Source organism: Mustela lutreola, chromosome 8, assembly GCF_030435805.1.
Source record: "Mustela lutreola isolate mMusLut2 chromosome 8, mMusLut2.pri, whole genome shotgun sequence".
NCBI classification, from domain to species: Eukaryota; Metazoa; Chordata; class Mammalia; order Carnivora; family Mustelidae; genus Mustela; species Mustela lutreola.
Window position 1 is genome coordinate 91,935,021 of NC_081297.1, and position 19,895 is coordinate 91,954,915.

At 36.8% G+C, this 19,895-nt stretch overlaps 1 protein-coding gene across 1 annotated transcript in view; it reads left to right on the plus strand.

Moving 5' to 3' along the window:
- SLC15A5 (solute carrier family 15 member 5) overlaps positions 1 to 19,895 on the plus strand; it is an 81,459-nt gene that overhangs the window by 6,082 nt on the left and 55,482 nt on the right. The window contains exon 3 of the mRNA XM_059183617.1: positions 10,734 to 10,903. Coding sequence (XP_059039600.1) covers positions 10,734 to 10,903 — 170 coding nt within the window. The remainder of the gene's footprint in view (positions 1 to 10,733; positions 10,904 to 19,895) is intronic.

Consider the following 19,895-nt stretch of genomic DNA (forward strand, 5'->3'; position numbering starts at 1 on the left):
AAAACTCATATTTAAAGCATTAAATGAAAAAAAAAAGTTAGCATAAATAATCCCAGTATATTTAACTATCCAAGGCAGTCCGTTTCTTTCTCTCCTTCTTTCTTTCCCTCTCTCTTTCTCTCTCCCTCTTTCTCTTCTTTCTTTCTTTCTTTTTTTCTTCCTTTCTTTCTCCCCCCCCATTATATTAATATTACAAAGCACTCAGGTCTATTTTGGATTCAGTCCAAATGTCAGAAAATAATGCAGTTTTACCAAAGGTGGAAGGGACTCTTTACTTCCTTATAGTAAATTCTGCCTCCTTGACCTGCCCAAAGGAGAAAGAAAAATCCTTCTTTTTTATTCTATTCGGAGGTTTTAATCCTTAATTAGCAACATCATTTTGATTAAATAAGACTCTGGAGGATTAAGACTGGAGAGCAATCAGTTGTTCTGAAAGATAGCTCTGGAGAATTTATTGTACTATGGTCTTAGTCATTCAGAGTTGTGTTTAATCAAAGTGACATTTCTCAGTGTTGATTACAAAGGAGACATTATATGAATGAAATATTTCCTTTGGGAAAAGGGGGGGACTCCCAGTGGGTTTGTACTTTAGGCCTTTAAAGGGGGGGATGGGGAGTGGGGTGAAAATGAATTTCTGCAGTGCGAGCAGGACAGAATTTAGGACGAACACATTTCAATGTGGTTTTTATTATTTCCTAATTTCACTAAAATCTTTAATAAAAAGAGTCGGGCGCCTGGATGGCTCCGTTGTTGCGGACGTTGTTGTCTGACTCGTTTTTTCTGCTCAGGTCATGATCTCAGGGTCAAGAGATCTAGCCCACAGCAGCTCTGTGCTCAGTGGGGAATGTGTTGAGATTCTCTCTCTCTCTCTCCCCTTCTCTTCGAATTTCCCCACCACACTCTCATGTTTTTTCTCTCTCTCTCCCCTAAAGATAGATAAATAAATTTTTAGACAGACAAAATGAAAGAAAGAGGGAAAGAATCATGCAGAATTTTTAAAACCTAAAGTTAAATCACCTCAAAATGTAGGGTGCCTGGTTGGCTCAGGCCATTAAGCATCCCAGGGTCCTGGGATCCTGCCCCACACTGGGGTCCTGGATCAGTGAGAAGTCTGATTCTCCCTCTGCCCCTCCCTCTGCTCATGCTCTCTCTCAAATAAATAAATGAAATCTTAAAAAAAAAAAAAAAAACACCTAGAAATGTGCATGAGGAATCTAAAGTCAAGGTGTCACTCTTGGATGCAGAACTGTCTCGATGGTAAGCTTCTTAAAGGCTGAATCTGGTTGTTTCAGTTTTGGGGTTTTTTCCTAAGTTTATAGTACCAAGCTACAGGGCAATTTCTATGGGCAGCTGCTTTTTGTAATTTATGGAAAAATATATTAACTCTATTGCACTACATACTTCAGGGGTGGGTGGTTACATGGACAGAGACCTTATGGGGCAGCCTGAAGGCTGACAGGATCCTGGCTCTGTCAAAGAAGTGTTCTGCTTTTTGGCAAGTCCCTTAACCTCTCCGGACACAAGTCCCTCATCCACAAAATGGGACTATGTGCGGCTGCATAGCTCATATATAAAGGATCCTAGCACATCATAGGTATTCAAAATAGGGTAACTATTGTTATTAAATGACAAATCAGCTAAAACCATTGTCTAAGTTCTGAGTGAGAGGGAACCCATTGAGGAGGCCGCCATCTTTAAATGGGCAGCACTTTCATTTAAAATCTATTTCTCCATGTCAGAAAAACGCCTCTAGAAAGTACAAACTTGGCTAATATAATGAATTTCCATAGTGTCTTTAAAAACAGCATACCACTTGAATCCGTAACCACTCGAAGGCTGCATCCAGTTCTATCTTCAGCACAGATGTCAGATGTTCCTAGTTACAGGACCTTTAATGAGATGTGTCATTGCATCTCTACCACCTAAAGCTTCCTAGTGATTATGTTAAATAGTATAGACTGGAAGTCTCGAGCATTGAAAGCACCACTTCCGAGTAGAGCTGCCAAGTGTAGGTGAGAAAACCACTCCCAGCCAACATTACCATCTGGTACTGGATCTTCTTCAACTATGTACCTTACTGAAAGAATAAAGCTAAACTCCCTGAAAACCAAGAGGCATAATAATCTTCCAACATCCTTGTGCCATTATCTAGATTAGAACCTGGCTCTTCCAGCACTTTCCAAAATCTAAGGTGTGCAATTAAGAGTCACCATGCTAGAGATCATCTAGGTAAATACACCTGTGCAGAATCTTTTCTGGAAGCAAAAAGAAAGGTGGATAATTAAGTCTGTCTATAACCATAATTTTAAATTCTACTGCAATTAACTTCAAATCTTGCTTCCACATTTCTCTACTTACTTCACCTGGTAATTTGCATCCAATCTGCATATCATTGTCTGTTCCTAACTAGTTACCAGAGTGAATTATACGTGATTGAAAAGTCCAAATAGAATATTGGTAGAGTTCTTGAAAAAAAATCTAGAGACTAACTTATTCTATCCCAGAAATTTTGAATATCTGGTACTCAGATTGACTGTACACAGTATTTGTCCTACACTAAAATATTCTGATGTTAATACTTGCTTGAACTTAATAACTTTTCTCTTAGGGAAACGCTAGAGGTAAAAACTTACTATCCCACGGAATGTTTTATCAGAAGCTATTTTAATATTCAGTTGAGTGTTGTTCGAAAGCAGAAATTCTCAATCCTAGATTGACATAAAAGCCACTTGAGGACTCTTAAAAATACTGATTCCTGGGCCTTGGCATCAAAAATTCCATATATATTGGTATGAGGTGAGATCCAGAGACCAGGATTTTTTTTAATTTATTTATTTATTTATTTATTTATTTAGATGCCTAAGTAGTCAGATTTAAGGACTACTGCTCTCAAGCTGTTGTCTGATTTTGAGAATCATTTACAGGCTTTATTTAAAAATGTTTCCTAGGCCCCACCCACAACGGCCAAGATCAGAATATACTGGAAGCATAGCTGGGGAAGGTTTACCACTTTTATCAAGTGCTTCAGAATTTTGAAAACAATTGCAGAGATATAAGGAAAGGGGATACTAGCATGGTCTAGAGATAACTTTGAAAAGAAATGGGGGGCACCTGGGTGGCATGGTCATTGGACGTCTATCTTCAGCTCAGATCACGATCTCTGGGTCCTGGGATCCAGCCCCGTATCAGGCTCCTTGTTGGGAGAAAGCCTGCTTCTCCCTCTCCCACTCCCCCTGCTTGTGTTCCCTCTCTCGCTGTCTCTCTCTCTCTCTCTCTCTCAAATAAATAAATAAACTTAAATATAAAGAAAAGAAAAGGAATGGAACTGGACATCATTGGGGTGCACATACTGGATATGAGGCGGCTTTGGAAAGTTTTGACAATTCATAGCGATTTTTCATCCCACTTGGAAACCTATCTGATTGAGAAATTCCTTGTGAAGAGAAACGAAACATGAATCTACTTAATTCTGTAATAGTAAAATCATAATTTATAAGGTACATTTCAGCCAACAAAATCAAAGCAGTTCACGGAATAATTGTATTAATTCTCAAAATATCATCTGAGTTGCACACTGAGGAATAGCTTATAAATAGCTTTAAAAAAAAAAAATCACTAAACCTTCCAAAATTCTATTTCCATGGGCTCTACCCAAGCTTAACAAATCCTACCCACCCACTCTAATAACAACAGACAACTCCTTCTTTACTTTTGCCAAAGTGGTAAGCTTTCAGGAAATACACTCAGAATTCCTGCCTAACATATACTTGTGGAAACCAAAGAACACTGAGGAAAAAAAGAAAGAAAGGCGAATTTCTTGTGTCTTACTGCTCTTTCTTTTTTTTTTTTTTAAGCCCTGCTTGGTCATTTTTCAACTTGGTAGGTACATGACTACGGACTTATTTTCATCACTAAACACGCAGTGATCTAAAGACCTTAAATTGAGGAAATAAGAAAATGATATACAGGAATAACTGTTATGGTTGCAATGTTGGGGGAAAAAAAGAAGAAGGGAGGATCAGAGAGAGAAAGAGAATGATAGTAAGTTAAAAGAAGAAGAGGCAAGGAGAGCAAGAGAGAATGAGTGAGACCTATTCCCAAATTTCTTGATTAAAAATTAAAAATATACCTTTTCTAGGGGTGCCTGGGTGGCTCAGTGGGTTAAAGGCTTCAGCTCAGGTCCTGATCCTAGGGTCCTGGGATCGAGCCCCGCATCGGGCTCTCTGCTCAGCGGGGAGCCTGCTTCCCTTCCTTTCTCTCTGCCTGCCTCCCTACCTACTTGTGATCTCTCTCTGTCAAGTAAATAAAATCTTTAAAAAAAAAAGAAATATATATATATATATATATATATATATATATATATATATATATCTTTTCTAAATCATGCTGTCTGTTCACCAAAACCAACACTCTGCTTTTATTAGATGCCTTTTCTTTATCTGTACTGTTGAAAAAAATTATAGATAAAAAGCATCTAGAACTGCAAAATTTCCACTTGCTTCTTTTTTCTCTAAATTCATGACCACCAGAGTATTCTTTGAAGTACTTCTATAGGTCTATAGTGATGCTGGAAGAAGCAACCATTGTCAACCATGACCCACCAGGAAGTCAGCACCCAAGTGTGTCCTTGACTTTTCTAAACAGTTCAAAGAACAGTTCAGTTCTTTTTGAAGAACCACAAATCCCCTAGTGAATTATCTCAATATTGTTCAATGCAGAGTAAAATAGTTTCCCTGAACTCTGTCCATTGTCTCCTGCTGCCATGAAGACCCAAGAGTTTGCCTTCCCTCTTGGCATCTTCTCGGGTTAAGAAAAACCAGTTTAAACCATTTCCCCTAAAATCACTGAAAATAAATTTGAAGTATGTCAAAATGAGACAGCCTAAGAGATGACAAAGTATAAGAGTGAGTTCAATCATGATTACTAAATAAGTAAAGGTGAATGTTTAAAAGAAAAAAAATCTCAAAAGGATTGCTGAGATTTGCAGCAACAAGTTTTCTTTCCCTTATTTGTATTCAATGCCATAGAATCACGAAGACCCAAAAAAAAAAAAAAAAAAAAATTAGACTTACATGTACTCCCAGTTATTTGCAGTTCCCAGTCTGTATTTAAAAGTAGACTAAAGAAACATATTTTTACTGCTGCTTTCAATTTTCCTTAATCACTGGTATTTATTTTGTGTTAGTGCTTTGCTCTTTGACTTTCTGTGTGAGAGGTGCTTTATATACTCAATTTGCTAGTGAGCTATGAGATGAAAGGAGTCTTAATGGTGAGTTTGAAGACTGTGGGTTTTTATTTCTTTTATTTTTTTACAGTTGATACATATACAATTTCACCCTTAATTATCTATGGCTTATCCTGTCCATGGATCAATAAAGACATATATAAAACATGCCTGTACTAGGTAATTCTTCCAGAAAATTACACAATCAAATAGGTTGGATGGCATTTGTTAAAATACATTTAGTACTTGGTGTAAAATCTCTTCCTATATGAAGCTATTCAACACTATAATTCTTTTGTTTCTAACTGCCTTTTACAAGATTGAAGTCTTGGAATAATTGTAATTTTCCCTGACCCTCTTTAGAGTGATTTAGTTTACATCACCATGTGGTGTTCCGAGGAGCCACACAATGTCCTCTTGGATTTTCTCAGCAATATTGAACATTTAAGAAAAGTGTTTCCTGCCGATTGAAAGAGCTATAACACTGCTTGCAGCTCCAGCTTCTCTTAGTTGCGTGAGCCGCAACTCAAGTGTGCAGGTTGCAACAGCTCGACAGGACGACCCGAGACTGAGCCTAAGAGCTCTATCCAAATGTCCTACAAAACTCTAGCTTTGTGTCTCACTGGCACTGTGACAAGTTTCTGGTGGTGGATTGTAGTAAACCAGAGTCCTCAGCATGGCCATGTTGGATGTTTGATTACTTTCCTAGGTCAATTATGGAAAATGTTTTTATACGTTGTTGTTGGATAATGTGGTTTTTGTGAGATGCCATGTTATTCGTCAATTACTTATTTACTATCCCTATATTGTGATCCTAGAACCATGTTATGTCCTATGGAGACAAAGAACAAGGCGTTCCTGTCAGGAAGCCTGACAGCTTGTGAGAAGACAAAACTAACAAAAGTGAAATCATTGCAGAATGGATTATCTTAGAAGTTCAGAGAATTTCTATTCAAGAGAATGTTGAATAAAGGAAAAGAGACTTGACATGGAACTTTAGTTAAGTGACAAAAGGTGTAAGGATGGGGGTGCCTGGGTGGCTCAGTTGGTCAAGTATCTGCCTTAGGCTAAGGTTATGATCTCAGGATCCTAGAATCAAGCCCTATGGCAGGCTCCCTGCTCATTGGGAAGTCTTCTCCCTCTCTTTCTGTCCCTCCCCCAACTCCTGCACTCTCTCTCTCTTAAATAAATACATAAATAAAATTCTTAAAAAAAAAATTTTAGAGGTGAAAATGAGCAACCATGTTTATAGGACAGAGAAGGCACAGGGGTAGCTGGGCGCATGTCTCCTTTCCAAATATACGTCACAAACCTCTCTCCCTCTCTCCCTTGACTTTGCTAACCGCAGTCCAGTTCACTTCTAACCCTCCTCCAGGCTACAGCAGCTGTGATTAGTCTTACCAGGCCCTGACCATGCATAATCTACATGCGTAGACCTCACATGATAATCCTTTCTTTTTTCCATTTAAAAGCACATCATTTCAGCTCCATGATCAATCGCCTTCAAATGGCTTCCCAATATACTAAGAATAAAAACCAAACTCTTTACCATGGACTTCAAGGCCTTGCATGATCTGAATCACAATTAGCGCGGATCACGTCTCCAAATGGTCTTTTCCTTGCTCACCACGCTCTAACTTCCTTGCTCATTTTGTTTCTGGAAACAAGATGGAAGAAAAGTGAAGAATATGACAACGTTAGCTTAGCACAGTGCAGCTCCAGTGTGTATTCTCCATTCAGTCTTCACAAGAAACCTGACTAGAGGGTATGATCCCTACTTTAAAGATAAAGACCCAGAAATCCAAAAAGCCTAAGACACAGATCATGTGATTATCAGAGTTTTCACTCAAATTCATGTCTTTTTTTTTTTTTTTAAGATTTTATTTATTTATTTATTCATTTGAGAAAGAGACACAGAGAGAGAGAGAGTGAGCCCAAGCAGAGGGGAAGGGCAGAGGAAAAGGGAGAAGGAAGCTTCCTACTCAGGTGGGAGCTCCATCTCAGGACCCCGGATCATGACCTGAGCCAAGGCAGATGCTTAACCGACCAAGCCACCCAGGTGTCCCAAATTCATGTCTTTTTGAGCATCATTCCAAGGGAAAGAAACAATATTTATAATTAATAATATATAAAATTTGGCGAGAAGCATGAGTGAAAGGTAATTTCTAATGTTAAAGCTTGTATTAATGAGGAAATGGTGGTGTCATGAACTTGATGATAGGAAAGAAGTGTAAAAAAGACATAGTCAAGTTAGCCTCTTCTTAGAGGCTGCACCAGAATGAGGGCTCCTACTCATGCCTTTGCAACAATGCAGCTGTGAGAATTCACTTGAAACCGTAAAGGTCTCCAAGGCAAAAATTTCTCCTCTGAAACAGAGATGGAAAATTTTTGTGATCTTGGGTTAGGGAAAGATTTCCTAGATACAACAATAAAAGCCCGGGCTCTCTGCTCAGCAGGGGCCTGCCTCCCCCTCTCTTTCTGCCTGCCTCTCTGCCTACTTGTGATCTCTGTCTGTCAAATAAATAAATAAAATCTTTTTAAAAATTCAATAATAAGAAAATAACCTAGTTTTATTTTATTTTATTTTATTTTAGTTTAGTTTTTTATAATTTTTTTTATTTTTTATAAACATATATTTTTATCCCCAGGGGTACAGGTCTGTGAATCACCAGGTTTACACACTTCACAGCACTCACCAAAACACATACCCTCCCCAATGTCCATAATACCACCCCCTTCTCCCAAACCCCCTCCCCCCAGCAACCCTCAGTTTGTTTTGTGAGATTAAGAGTCACTTATGGTTTGTCTCCCTCCCAATCCCATCTTCTTTCATTTATTCTTCTCCTACCCACTTAAGCCCCCATGTTGCATCACCACTTCCTCATATCAGGGAGATCATATGATAGTTGTCTTTCTCTGCTTGACTTATTTCGCTAAGCATGATACGTTCTAGTTCCATCCATGTTGTCGCAAATGGCAAGATTTCATTTCTTTTGATGGCTGCATAGTATTCCATTGTGTATATATACCACATCTTCTTGATCCATTCATCTGTTGATGGACATCTCAATTCTTTCCATAGTTTGGCTATTGTGGACATTGCTGCTATAAACATTCGAGTACACGTGCCCCTTTGGATCACTACGTTTGTATCTTTAGGGTAAATACCCAATAGTGCAATTGCTGGGTCATAGGGCAGTTCTATTTTCAACATTTTGAGGAACCTCCATGCTGTTTTCCAGAGTGGTTGCACCAGCTTGCATTCCCACCAACAGTGTAGGAGGGTTCCCCTTTCTCCGCATCCTCGCCAGCATCTGTCATTTCCTGACTTGTTGATTTTAGCCATTCTGACTGGTGTGAGGTGATATCGCATTGTGGTTTTGATTTGTATTTCCCTGATGCCGAGTGATATGGAGCACTTTTTCATGTGTCTGTTGGCCATCTGGATGTCTTCTTTGCAGAAATGTCTGTTCATGTCCTCTGCCCATTTCTCGATTGGATTATTTGTTCTTTGGGTGTTGAGTTTGCTAAGTTCTTTATAGATTCTGGACACTAGTCCTTTATCTGATATGTCGTTTGCAAATATCTTCTCCCATTCTGTCAGTTGTCTTTTGATTTTGTTAACTGTTTCCTTTGCTGTGCAAAAGCTTTTGATCTTGATGAAATCCCAATAGTTCATTTTTGCCCTTGCTTCCCTTGCCTTTTGCGTTGTTCCTAGGAAGATGTTGCTGCGGCTGAGGTCGAAGAGGTTGCTGCCTGTGTTCTCCTAGTTTTATTTTAAATGGGCAAAAGTTTTGAACAGCAATCTCACCAAAGAAGATAGACAGATGGATAAAAGCACATGAAGAGATGCTCAATATCGCTAGTTATTAGGGAAATGCAAAATAAAATCACAATGGGATACGAACACACATCTATTAAAATGGCTAAAATTTAAGACTGATCATATACCAAGTATTGGCCAAGATGTGGAGGTATTAAAACTCTCATACCTATGTTGTAGTTGATGCAAAATGTTACAATTACTTGAAAAGCATTTGGAAATTTCTTAAAATATTAAATGTTCATCTACTGTATCATCTAGCCCTTCCATTCCTAGGCTTTTTCCAAACCCTAATTGTGTTGTTACATGGCAAAAGTGAAGGGATTTGGCAATGTAACTAAAGTCTCTAGGGGTGCCTTGGTGGCTCAGTCAGTTAAGCATCCAAGTCTTGGTTTTGGCTCAGGTCATAATGTCAGGGTTATAGGATTGAAAACCTTGGTTGGGCTCCTTGCTCAGCAGGGAGTCTGCTTGAGGCTCTTTCTCTCTCCCTCTGTCCCTTCCACCACTTGTGCACACACTGTCTCTCCCTTTCTCACTCTAAAATAAATAAAAACTTTTTTTTAAGTCTCTAATAATTTGATTTTTAAATTAACCAAAGAAGAGATTATCCTAGAATCCTGGATGGGCCTGATCTAACAAGGTTGGCCCTTTAAACCTTAGTGATAATGTTATGTTCTAAAACTTAGGTCTTATTAGTGTTTACCCAACTGAAAAATTTACCAAAACTCATAAAACTATATATTTAAGCAGATATTTTATTGTATTTAATTTTACCCTAATAAATTTTATAAATTAATGTTAAGACCCCTCCTCTGCCATGGGACTCTAACAGCATGGGCTTAGACCCAATGAAAGGATGAGAGATACAGATTATTTCCCCCATTACAAACCAGACTACTGCTATGGGTACGTAGTTGTAATACTATTCATCAGGAAAAGGTACTGAAAGTTTTATTCAAATGACACGCATTTCTTTGGTTTAATGCATGGTCTGGGTATAACCAAAGTATTCCTCAGTTTACCCATACTTTGAAGAGTAGAATAAATAGGAAGATTCAGCTTTTTACCCATGCAGCCTTTCCCAGATTTATTAGGCATGTTTGATTAAGTATTGTTTATGGCTTCTCTAGTGCCACAACACATAGTTGAGCAGTTGCTGTAGAGATGGTATGACCCTCGAAACCTCAAATATTTACTATGAAGCCCTTTGCAGAAAAAGTTTGTCTTTAGATAACACATTCTCTCCACACGTGTTCTAAAAGGAATGAAACAAAGATAACAAAAATGATAAGACTCCATAGCTGATATGTTCACAGTTATTAAGAAGTCTAATAAACAGGCGTGCCTGACTGGCTCAAGTGGTTAAGTGTCTGCCTTTAGCTCAGGTCATGATCCTGCAATCGAGCCCCTTGTCGAGCTCTCTTCTAGTGGAGGAGTCTGCTTCTCCACCTCCCTCTGCTTCTCCCGCTGCTCCTTGTCTCTCTTTCTCTCTCTTTCACTCTCTCTCTCTCTCAAATAAAAAAAGAATTTTTTTTTTAAAGAAGTTTAAAATAATACTGACAAATTCTAGTTCAGCTAACAGGCCACCACTTCATAGCTTACATCTAGATCAAAGCATTAAAATCAACAAATGTTCTCTGAAGTAACTCAATGGTCTTTTTATTTCTGTCTGTCTGTGTATCACAGGTTTTGCTGGATCATGAACCTGAAAGCAACTGTTGTCTTTCTGGGAATATCTTACATCCAGCACTCAGGGGCTGGGGCCCTGGTTCTACTCATTCCCTTTATGTCTACACTTATGGCTTTGATAACCCTTCATATGATGCACTGTGACTTGATTTATCAGCCAGAAAAATGTAAGTAAATCACACTTCACATTAATTATTTGATTTTGATGGTTTTCTTGATCTACTTGATCTTCTTCATCTTTGATCCCCTGTAACTTCTCTTTCAACTCACAGGATTTGTAGAGTCTGCCAGTTGCTACACTTGAGAGCAGTAAAATCTGTAAGAATATCAACAATCTCTAAGATCTTTTCGGTTTCCCTTGTTCAAATCAGTTTAATAATTGGATGTTTCAAACAAAAACAAAAGTAGGACAAAAATCCCGTCTGTACTCTCCGCTTCAACTATCATCAACTCCACTCACTCTCTCCCCATCCCACCTGGTGATTTTGAAGCAAAAGGATGGATGAGGACAAACCACAAGAGACTCTTAAAGATAGAGAACAAACTGAAAGTGGATGGAGGGAGGGGGTGGGGTCAGGCTAGATGGGTGATGGGTTTTAAGACGTGCTCTTACTGGGTTGAGCACCGGGTGTTGTTATGTAAGTGATGAATCACTGAATTCTATTCCTGAAATCTATATTGCACTTTATGTTAGCTAACTAAAATTTAAATTGAAAAAAATATTATAGCATTTCATTTGTGTGCAAGTGTGTAAATGACATACTTTTAAAAAACCATATTCACAATGTCATTATTACATACACACACACAATGAAAGGGAGAGTAGCGGCTCACTGTTAAGATCTGTTTCCCTTTTTGAAATTTGTGTATTTTGTTTACTTCACATCCAAATAGGTCCATACATTCCGAATGGCAGAAGTGCCCCTTACATCATCTATATTCCTCTTTCATTTCTATCTCTTTTCACTTTTTTTTTAAAGAAATCTGAACATTCCACAGAGCATTTCTCGTAGTCTGAATTTCATGGATTACATCCACATGTTGTCATGCAAGAGATGTTCCTCTTTCTTAATTCCTTTTAATTGTCTGAAAGACCTACATGCTTGATCAGATTAAGATTTTTTTTTAAACAAAATTCCTTCATAGATGGTGTTATGTACTTCAATGAAGAGGAGAGATGTCTGATTATCTGTTTTTACAGTATCAGCACCCACTGATGATTTCTGCCTAAGTCCATACTCCATTGTGGGTTACAAGGCAGTGATAGTCCATATTTATGCCTCCTTCATTAGCTGAAATAATTCTATGAAGAGAAATCTCTCCTCAGTAAGTATTCAGTTATACAGAGGTACAGTTTATATAGGAAAAAGAAAACAAATGTTTAATTCTTTTACTCTATTTTTAGACTTTCAGTATCTTCCAGAGGTAGACCTGTTGGATGATTTCTTTAGAAAAACTATTATTATTAATTTATAGACTTAAAATTTTTAGTAAGTTGCAATCCACCACAGTTATCAGTGCTCGGATTATTCCATATTTGGGCAGTGAGGTTCTCTTTGAGTTGGTGTCTGAGTCTTCCGGACAAGCCTCTGTTTTCTTTTCTGGCTTCCTTGTTTTCTGATATGCCAGCATATTCTATGGTCATTATTTCTTTCCCTGAAATTGGAATCATCTCCTCCAAAAAACGGTGTTTCCTTTCCACGGATGTTGGTAATTAGAGACTATAATTTTGGCCATGGGGATGCTCAATGCTACTTAGTCTATCATGGTTCCTAGACTTTTCTGTGGACAAAGCTAGAAAATGTTATCATTTTTTCTTTCTAGAATAACATACATTTTGGATTATACTAATACCTTAATCAAAACCAGTGCTGAAGGATTTTTTCTTATCCTATCAAACTCGGGTCTTTTTCTCTTATTTCCTAGGCCAAGAATCCCAGTTCTCAATGACAACAATAATCCACACATTTGCTTTATCTCAAAGACTCAGTAATCTTAGCCTGACACTGGCGCCCCCAGTATGGTTATCGAAAATAGTTTCAAGATTCTTGCACTTTTTCTTTTCTTTATCTTATAATCCCTAGGAATGTACACCAAAATTATTATGTCCTAAAGTTACTCATAGTTTCTCTCTGTGTGGTTGTGTCAGTAACTTTATGTAAAATTAAATGTATTTATTCCATTTTTCTTTATACTTAGACATATTTTTAAAATTTAATTAAGTCTTGGGAATAGTTTCATGTATCTAAAATTTATGTAGAAAACAAAGTCTATTTATATTCCTATATCCTCTCTTATTCCCTTAGGTGTCCATTTACATATTTTAAAGAATTATCTTTCCATTTTTGTAATAAGGGAAACTATTAAAATTTTTTATGTGTGTGTCTTTATGTCTCCATGTATGTATTTACTTCCCTACTTATATAAGCAAGAGCGTATTATTCACTCTTCTCACCTGCTTTTCTCATTTAATGTATCCTAGGGATTGCTTCATAATTGTATATAAAAATGTGCCCCATTCCTTTTTATAGCTGCTTGGTTCTCCATTATGTAATGAATCAGCTTCATATTGATGTTTATTTTACCAGCCTATTGATGGACATTCAGGTTGGGGTTTTGGTTTTGTTTGGTGGGGGTTTTTTTGCCTTTTTTTTTTTCTTTTTTTGCTTTTGCTTTTGCTATGTTAAGTAGTTTCTAATGAATAGCCTGCTGTAATCCTCTCTTTGTAGGATTGTTAAGTGAAAAAGTAATTATACACACAACTTTGCTATATTTCAACAAATTTCCTTCCATAGTGGTTGTATTGTTGAGTTTCCACCAAAAATGTATGAGAATGCCTGTTTTCTCATAGTCTTTCCAGCAAAGTAATTTTGTCAAACTTTTGGATTTTTGACAACTTGAGGGTGGAAAATGGCATCTTGCAAAAGTTTTAATTAACATTTCTCTTATTATGAGAAAAGTTGAACATCTTTTCATTGCTTAGAACAATTTGTATATCTTTCAGTGAACTACCTGTTCATACATCTAGTCCATTTTTTTTTTTCTGTAGGACTGTGGACTTTTTCTTTTGATTTTTAGAAGATTTCTTTATATTGTAGATGTTAAACTTTTATTTATGATAAAATTTGCAAATATTATTCCCCATTTGTCATATAGTTTTTAACTTTGATTCTTGTGTTTTTCTTCTACACACAAGATTTTTAAGTTTCCTTTTTTTATTTTTGATGAGGGGTTAAGCTTATAATAAAATATATCAGTTGTCTCCCTAATTACGTCTAGATTTTGAATTATGTTGGAAAAATTTTCCTTACTCCAAGAATATAAAGATATTCACTCAAATTTTCTTTCAGTACTCATATTCTTTCTTCTTCTTTTTTTTTAATCTTTATATCTCTGACCCATTGGAAATTATATTAAAATAGGTTTTGGGGCACATGAGTGGTTCAGTCGGTTAAGCCTCTAACTCTTGATTTTGGCTCACGTCATAATCTCAAGGTTGTGGGATCAAGTCCTCATCGTGCTCCAAGCTCAGCACGGAGTCTGCTTGAGATTCTCTCTCTCCCTCTCCCTCTGCTCCTCCACCTACTCTCTCTCAAATTAATTAATTAATTAATTAAATCTTTTTTTAAAATAAAACAAAATAGGTTTTAAGAATGAACTTAATTTTATCTTTTTTCGATGTAACTGTCAAGTTATCCAAACTCACTTATTTCAAAGTCTGGATTTTCCCCACTAATACAAGATGCCACCTTCATTGTACATAGACACTTGCATTTCTGGAGCTGTTCCTTGGTTAGTCTATTAATCTATCTTATCTAACTCTGACTTTAATTTCTCATATATTTTCTTTTTACTACTACCACTGTTTCTACTACTTCTCTATACAACTACTACCATTAAGAGTGATGTGATGAGCTGTATTTTTACCAGTTGAGGGTCTTCACCAATGTTACCTCATTTTCACCCCCAGCCTGTGAAGTAGATAAGAAGGGTACCTTGTATCCTTTTATAGCTTGGGCTCCATATGCTTTGCTCTGCTTCTCCAGCAACTTCAACATATCATTTATGATTTTTTTAAAATTTAAATTAGAGTTAGTTAACATACAGTGTAACATTCTCTTCCAGAGTAGAATATAGTGCTTCATCACTTACATACAACACCCAGTGTGGAGCTCATTTTATTATAGCACATTTGGAAGTACGGAAAATTTCATCCATAGGAACATCTGCCTCCATTTCTCAGAGCTCTGTGGTATGTGGATCACAGCTAAGCAGTACACTTCTTCCTGGCAATCTGTGGAATGGGTTCAATATGCAGAAAGTTCTATGAGGGTTGGTCTTTGTCAGCCCCACAGAGCAAAAAAGAGAAAATTGTAAAGCATAAAATTTCATGGAAAGATAAGTTTAGTCATTTCTGGAGTGTGTAATTAGCAAATAATTCCAGGGTTTTGTGAATATAAATTCATAATTTATCTATATAAATTATTTCCTATTTAAGAATATATTTATCTGAATAAAGAGATACAATTCTTCATGTAATACAGACATATATAAGCTACTGTTCACCACCAACCTATTGTAGCCCTTATGTTACATATTTAAATATATGATGAAGTAAACTTTCTTAGGAAATTCATGAGAAAGAATTTTATAATTGTAATTAAAAGTATAATAGAAAATGTTCTGGAGTCTTTTACTCTACACAATACTCCATAAACTGAATACTTCACAGTTTTCAGTTTTTGTTTTGTTTTCTATTTCCAAGTAATAAGATCACCCAACTACGATGAAGTAAAATGCTGTCTTCCCTCTAGCCAAGTATATAATCCTTATTTTGGCTTCTTCCTCTCTGATGACTAAATTGGAAATTCCTCAAAGCTGTAATTCAAAGCCATAGGTGACCTTAAAGAAATGATTTTTTATATGCTACCTTTTATTTTAAGGTAACTTTTCAAATGTGGACCATGCATTCCATTATGTTTAGCTGTCAAGCACGGCCTTCATTTGCATTTCTTCCCACTGCTATAATTTTGAGAACTGGCAGGTGACCAAAGAAGAAAAAATGTGCATCTACCATCTAGAGTGCAATGTAGGCTTTTTTTATTATAATTAAGTAGCATAGATATTCATGATTAGATCAAGGTCAGAGGAGCAGAACATCAGAGCCAAGGACTTAAAGGTACAAAGAATAGAAAAATTGCTTTCTAAAGTTTTTTTTTTTTAATAGTAATAGCTACAATCTTTAAGTATTGCAATAAAACATTTAAAATAGCTCATCTGTTTCATTTTAAAATGTACACGCCTGGTGTGTTTGCCATCCACATTTAAACTAGAGCTTGAAGTCTCAGTTGCATTTTCATCCCTTTTTTTTTTCAACTTCCCATTTCTGCTCCTGGTGCAGAAAAGCAATTTGAAAATCATAATGACAATAGATTTTTTTAAAAGTGAAGTCTACATGACACCCCAAATTATTTGTATGGAAGTCATGAATTTTCTATTAAGTCTAATGGATTAATCCACGGAGGTGGTGTGATGTTTAGAAGGAGATGTTTTCAACAGGGTATCTCTCCTAACATTCAGGGATAACACCCTGGTTTGATGGGGCATCTGCTACTCTCCTGGGGCAGACAGATGGGGCATCTGCTACTCTCCTTGAGCAGACAGATGACTGTACATTTCCTTTTCTTGCCCTCTCGAACTAACTTATGATTCCCTCCCAGGTCCTCTGATCAATTTAGGATTACTACTTCTCTGCCTTCTTTTCCCTCTGACTTAAAACCCATATAGCACACTGTCCACTCCTTCTCAATCTCCTTGATAGTCCTTCTCTTTTCTCCTCTGATAGTCTTCTAACTGATGCAAAGCCCTAGGATTCATTCCCTGAACCTCATCTCTTCACACCCTCTTTCCTCAAGTAACCTGTAATCCCACTTTTAATATCAACTATATACCAAACACTCAAGTTCATATTGACTTCACCTTGAAACATACATATCCAATTTCTAGTCAACCCTTTTTTAATGGTAGAAAACTTTTATTTTTCAATTTAAAACATTTCTACACAGTTTACCTCCCCCTCTCCCTCTCTCTCTATAATATATGTAAACGTATATATAGTATGTATATATATATATATATATATATATATATATATATATATATATATATAATGTTACCTTTCCAAACCTCATTAAAACAAAAATACAAGGACAAAAAGGTGTCAGCTTTCAAAAATGAAAAGAACAGAAAACAGGCTATTAGAAGACAAAAGCTTTTCCTACATTTCTTGGAAACAGGCATGGACATTTTAACTTGGTTATCTAATGGTCCTCTCAAACTTAACCTGACCAAAACTCAAGTCCTCATTCACCCAACTGCAACACAGCCCCTTTCTTGTCTTCTTCATCTCAGTGTCTATCACCAACACCCAGTTTTCTAAGGAAAAGGTAAGTAGTCATCCTCAAACTTCCCCATTTCTTCAAGCTCCTTCCATCAAAAAATACTGCTGGTGGTTCAAACACACATGCCTACCTGTCCACTTCTCTTCACTGCTATCGCTATGTCCAAGTCACCATTACTTCTTGCCCTCTCTCAGCTCCCCCTCTTGTTTTCCAAACCTATTATCCACACCACTACCAGACTTCAAGAGTAACTTTTTAAGTGTATACATCCTACAGTTATCTCCCTTCTGCATAAAATTTCCTAATGCTTTCCTGTAACACTGAAGGCAAACTCCAAGCTCCTTACTTCAGCCCGTGAAGTCGGATCCCTGACCAACTCTGGGACCTCACCTCCTTCCAATCTTCTAACTGAGGTACTGCCTCAAATTGACCTTTATGGATACCGAACCACTCTCAGATTCTTTTTTTTTTTTTTTAAAGATTTTTACTTTATTTTATTTGAAAGAGAGACAGAGACAGGGGGTATAAGTAGGGAAAGGGCAGAGGGAGAGAGACCAGCAGATCCCCTACTGAGCCAGGAGCCTGATCCGGGGCTCAATCCCAGCACCCTGAGATCATGACCTGAGCTGAAGTCAGATGCTTAAAAAATTGTATAAGCAGGGAAAGGGCAGAGGGAGAGAGACCAGTAGATCCCCTACTGAGCCAGGAGCCTGATCCGGGGCTCAATCCCAGCACCCTGAGATCATGACCTGAGCTGAAGTCAGATGCTTAAAAAATTGAACCACCCAAGTGCCCCTCAGCTTATTTCTACCCTGTGACATATCTGGCATATGCTTCCTCCATGTCTTTTGCCTATTTCCAGTCATTCGAGCCACAGTTCAAATTTCAACTCTTTCTGCTGTCTCTATACTCTATCCCATAATGGGTGTCTATCTTAGAAGTCCATTTTGCTTTCATCATTGAGCATGTCTTATATTTTTCTGCTAAAAAGTGTCTCCCCAACCAGAAGGAAAACTCAGAAATTTGTGGATCTTGTTCACTATTATTATTCTTAGGCTCAAAAAACCTTTGGCATATAGTAGGAACTTAGTATGCTGAATGAATGAAAGATTGCATATTCACAATTGTTTGGAATCAATTATGTGCCCTCCCTATCCTAGCTAAAATTTTAGACCTCATTCATGCTCAATCATTTCTTGTTCTTAACCATTGTTTTTGTTGTTTCATATCACTCTATCAGATATAACTTTACTTGCTTAAATAAAATTCATTTTTCAAAATGTGTATTTAGTTGAAGCCAGTGCTACTCAAAACCTTATCCATGGAGCACTGCTGATCAATTAACTGTTTGTTATTGGTATGCAACAAAATAAATACAGACACTGAGAGAAAACATGTAGAAACATTTACTGAAAGTTAGATTCTATGTCTGTTGAATCTAATAATAAAAATATCAGGACTTACATTATTTATGTCTTTGTTTTATTTTATTCTTTAGGTATTATGTTTTATGATTATTTTTAAAATGTATTGACCATAATGGTTCAAACTTTTTTAAAAAAATTTTTAACACAGCTAGTTTAAGAAGCAATAATCCAAACTATTCCTCCTAAGAAAGAATATTAAATATTTATTGTTTGCAGGTATCAATTTGCCATGCATTAAGAGCAGATGACAATTCATCTTGCAACAAATGGTGATTCACTCAAACAAAAACAGAATGATGGGTTCAAAACATATATTCAATATAAGCACCTGAATTTAAAGAAAGAGAGGGGAAATTGGGGAGAATATCTTTGGAAATAGTCTTTCATCCTATGAATAGTCATCATTTCATCATAAAGCTTATTCAAAAGCATAGAGTAAGTTGGATTAATGCCAATAATAACCCTCCATCTACACAGCACTGTTTTGCAAAAGTTGAGCAGAGAACAGACTGATGAGCAACAGAGACAAGTTCATAAAGAAATGTCAGGAAGTTAAGCCTCCTAGCCCAGACCTGTTCAAATTCAGTTTCCAGACTGTTCATCAAGGCATTCTCAGTTCTCATTTCACTAAAGTCTTAAGTAAACTAATTGAAATAGCTAGGAAAGTCTCATAATAGAGCAGTTCCTCCTGCAATAATAAAAAGATGTCCCTCTTCTTTCCTAAGAGACACAACCACTCACTGGGGCTTCTTTTCCCTTGGTGTTCTTAGTCCCTGGGCTTTCCTCTGTGTTCTGGCAATAGTGACTAAGAAGAAGCAATAGTGACCACAGGTATGAGCCCATAGGAGATGCAATTATTTCAACATACTTCCACTTGACCTCAACATACTTCACAGAGGCCGCCAAAGAGCCACTGCTATAATCATTCTTGGTCACTACCAATTTGGGCTGGATTTGATTCAGTGACTTAGGGGTGAAAGGTTCCATATTCAATTACCAGGCCCCCAGCTTCTTCAATTAATCAAAGGCTGACATAATAGGTCTATTACAACTCTTAAAACAGATCAAATCAATATAATCACTCTATAACCATAAAAAGAAATATTAATAAATATTCTTTATTTAAATATAAAAACCAACGCTTGACCACATTTATATGAATTTGTTAGAATGTATTTCACGTGGAATTTTATTATGGGAAATTTGAACATAAGCAAAATGACCATCAAACTATACTTTGAATTTCTATAGTGACCTTCCTTGGAGAAACTCAAACATTTTTACATTTATTATACCGTTTATCCTGCAACCATGGCTTGGTGTCTATGTAA